General features: G+C 40.9%; 1 protein-coding gene across 2 annotated transcripts in view; it reads left to right on the top strand.

Moving 5' to 3' along the window:
- The window catches only part of STAC (SH3 and cysteine rich domain), a 69,446-nt gene that overhangs the window by 23,607 nt on the left and 41,933 nt on the right, over positions 1-3,906 (top strand). For both annotated transcript variants that reach the window (XM_009994991.1, XM_009994992.1), the window contains exon 2: positions 1,070-1,346. In XM_009994991.1, the coding sequence (XP_009993293.1) occupies positions 1,070-1,346 (277 nt within the window). The remainder of the gene's footprint in view (positions 1-1,069; positions 1,347-3,906) is intronic.

Consider the following 3,906-nt stretch of genomic DNA (forward strand, 5'->3'; position numbering starts at 1 on the left):
TCCTGCTGGTTACCACAGACAGCCTGAGCGGCATGGAAAATTTCAGTTGTTACATCACGTTTGCCCAGAGAATTGCAGCAGTGATTAAAATGATTTTGCAGTGGTTGGAATAACACTGAGTGAAAAACTATACAGAGGTATTACACTTCAGAGATGGCAAGCATGAAGGGGATGCAAAGCTGGCTTTCCATTTACCTGGGACCTACCTGTGGGCCACTGGAGTTGACAAACCTGTAAATTTGTGTAGTTGCTATCATGGCAGCTTCTGAGCCTCACCTAGCACCTTTCTCAGCCTTATATAAATTTGAGGGGGAGAGGATGAGAGGAACTCTGATGAGGTACAAGACAGTTTACAGGTAAAGAGTTTGAGTTTACAAATTCAAATTATTAATCCTTGTGGTGTTCAGTATTCTGACAGTCGATACACAATACAAGAATATATATGAATGTGTGTTAACTAGTATTAATTAACATGTTAACTATCAATTGGCTGGTTAATTACACTGTTACTGCTCCTTAGCCTTCTTTTCTTTAAAAAAACAAAACAGTAATTTCTCAGTCAAAACTGCATAAAATCTGTTTCTGCCAAATGCAAGAAATTTAAATATATTTAAGTATGTTTACTGAATTCACTCCTCTTGTACTGCCATGTAACAGGTGTTCCTGAAATGGCTTTCCAGGCTGCTTAAGGACCGTTCAAGGCTGAATAATACTCTATGTTCTCTTATGCTTTAATACAAAGGATATATTCTCCAATGTGTACTACTCTCTGCAGTATCTCTTTGTTGTCACATCTGGAAGAAAAAAAACAGAAACATTACTTAGAGCTATCAAGTTTGCTTTCAAGCGGCTATCAGAAAGCATATGTAGTTTATTTTCTGATTGGGATCAGTTTTCTTTCCTCTAAAATTGCTGGTTAAATTCTACAGCAAATTTAATTGTTCAGGTCATTCACCATCTGCCAGTGGCTCTCAAGCTGGCTTGTCAACAGCATGCTCCAAAATCAGGAGTCTTGCCTTGCTGTTGAAGAGGGAAAGGCAGTAATTGTAACTTGATTTGTTTGTTGCAGCTGCAGAAACTGAAACGATCACTCTCCTTCAAGACCAAAAGCTTGCGGAGTAAAAGTGCAGACAATTTCTTCCAGAGGACCAATAGTGATGTGAAACTGCAAGTAGACTTGATGCCGGAGGTGAGCACAAGCACTGGGCAGCTCCCCAGCTCAGAGACCCAAGTGTCCTCCCCCACCAGAGCCCAGCAGCTGCCAGAAAACAACAAGTCTCACATCTTCCAGGAGCACATCTTCAAAAAACCCACTTTCTGTGATGTCTGCAACCACATGATTGTTGGTAAGAAATGATTTTTAAATCTGTCTGGATGTCCATGCCAGAACCTGCAGGGTGACCTTTCCATAATTTCTGTGAGCCCAGATGTCTACTCGTGAATATTAATGCAGAAAAGGATCTGGACTTATGTCACATCTGCCCTAGGCTAATACAAGTTCTATATTTGTTGACATACCTCTTGCTTTGTAGACACATACTGTTAATGCAAATCACAGGTGAGGGTTTCAGCTAGAGTCTGATTCCTCTGTTATTCAGGTTATACTGGGTACCAAGCACAAACTCTGTTATATGTTAAGCTAGAAACTGCAGAACTCCGTCTTGCAAATTTGTGTCTCCTATCCTTACTCTTTTCCACAGTAGTAATTCCAGCTCTCTTACTCCTTGTGTCTGCCCCCATACCCTACAGTGCCCCCAGTTCCTATTCACTGTGGTAACCATGCCTGCCTTCTCCAGCTGCCTCACACCTCTCTTAAGTGGCAATTAGGCAAGAAGTAGCATCTGCTGGGTGGTAGATTCTGAGCTGCTGGTACCTGCATGTTGGCTGTCTAGGACACATGTTTTGGGTTGACAGAACAAATAACAGCTGAACTCACACTGCTGACTTTCTTAGGATTCTTCTACCTGATCCTTGCTACTCACAAAACCTCCGATGAGCTTTATACCTTTGGAATATTGCCCTGACTTCTCTCTGAAACTGTCCATGGGTCTGTAACTTACTGTCAGGGGCTGACCGACAGACAAACATAGAGGACAGAGAGCATAATTTATTCTTCTCTTTAGTGTGCAGAGAACAACTACATACCAAGCCCTGCTTGTAAGGTCATTTTCAGTGCTGTGTGAAGGCCTGAAAAGCCAGCCTTCATGCTGAAGATTATCTCTGAGACTGTGCAAAGAGAGGTCAGGAAGGAAGTGGTGGCAGGTGGCTGGAAGAATAGAACATGCATGGTCACAACTGTGTAGAGCTGCAGGAGTTGCTATTCAGAAGTCTGATCCTAGAAAATCATGTCTTTGCAGCTAACTTTTTATGCACACAATTTGGTCTTCTGACTACTTACCTTCTAGTTGTCCCACCACAGCACATCAGTGGCCATGTACCAGAGTGAAAGTGAGTGACATAATTTCCAGATTTTTAAGCAGGACAAGGAGTAAAACACTGGTTTATCATAATGTGGAAGTAGTGCAGGTGTCCAAGTACAAGCTACCTCCTTTTAAATATGAGGATGTTCAGTTTCCACTACTTGTGTGAGGAACTCTTGTTCTTTGGAAAAAACATCTGTCCACAGAACATTAAATCTGAAGTGAGACAATCCTACCTCTATAAATTAAAGGATTAAACATGTGAGGCCTGATTTCATCCTCTCTGCACCACGGCTTCATTGAATCCAGGGAAATGGGAGTTTTGATCCCAGGTTTTTTGTGTTGTTTTCCAGTATTTAAGGTGTTTTTTCTACTTTAAGTGATAGAACTGGTCATAAGGAGAAAGAGCAAAGCATCAATCTCAGGGAAGTTCATAGTTCAGAGATTGAATTTAATTCTGGAAGATACAGAGTTACTTGAAATAACTATATAGATGGAAGCAGGCCCAGAACTTGTATCCTTCCCTAATGTGAATTTCATTCTATCAAAGCTTAATTTCACAAGTATATACTGAAAATATAAATCCTTTGCATTTCTGGCAACTTCTCTTGAAGTTGTATGGAGATGAGTATCATCACAAATCTGCACAACTCAGCAGTACTGTTTCAAAACACTGCTGCTTGAGATGAATTATTACTGGCAGCAAACTTTGCAGGGAATAAATCCAGTTCATAAACACCCGTGCTCTTCTCCTTTGCTGGGCAATCTGTGTCCCGCCTGGGATAGAAAAGTTCTGAAAAATAGCTATAAGCTTCAAAACATTATCTTTCACCCCGCCTGCCTCCTGAAATTTTTCTGTTCTTTTCTCTTCTCTGAGAGCTTCCCTTTTCTGTTCTGTATCTTAGCCACTTCATTAGATAAAGAAGCCTTTTATAAGTGATGAAGAAGCTAATGCAACCTATTTTGTCTGGTGGGAGGCTGAGTCAGGTGAATTGCTCTGACCTTCTCCAGCTCATCTTTGCTTGGAGGTATGGCAGAAAAGATGTTAAGAGTTTTACCTCATAATGCCCTAGAGTCTAGATGCCCTGATTCTCCTAGGCAGATGTCTGCTCTGTTCCTGTAATCCTCTCTCTTTGATCCTTACTGCAGTCATTCCTGGTTTTGCTGTATTGTATTTTAAGCAGCATGGGAGAGCTGGATGTAACTGTTTGCAGCTCAATTAAACTGCGTAAATTGTGCAACTGTTGGTTGTGGGGATGGTGAGGCAAAACAGGCAGATTTTCAGCAAATAGTGTCAAGCCTGCTCTCAAGGCAAACATTAAAAAAAAAAAAAAAAGTAACTTCTGTGCAGGGAATCTGAATTTACACTTGCAACATGAAGTCTATTCATTCTCTCTATTTGCTTTTTTCATGGGCAGTGACATTTGAGAGTAATGAGTCTATGGCTTTAAATTCCTTATTGATGAGAGTAAAGGCAAAGACAGAT

Source organism: Chaetura pelagica, unplaced genomic scaffold, assembly GCF_000747805.2.
Source record: "Chaetura pelagica isolate M959 unplaced genomic scaffold, ChaPel_1.0 scaffold43, whole genome shotgun sequence".
NCBI classification, from domain to species: domain Eukaryota; kingdom Metazoa; phylum Chordata; class Aves; order Apodiformes; family Apodidae; genus Chaetura; species Chaetura pelagica.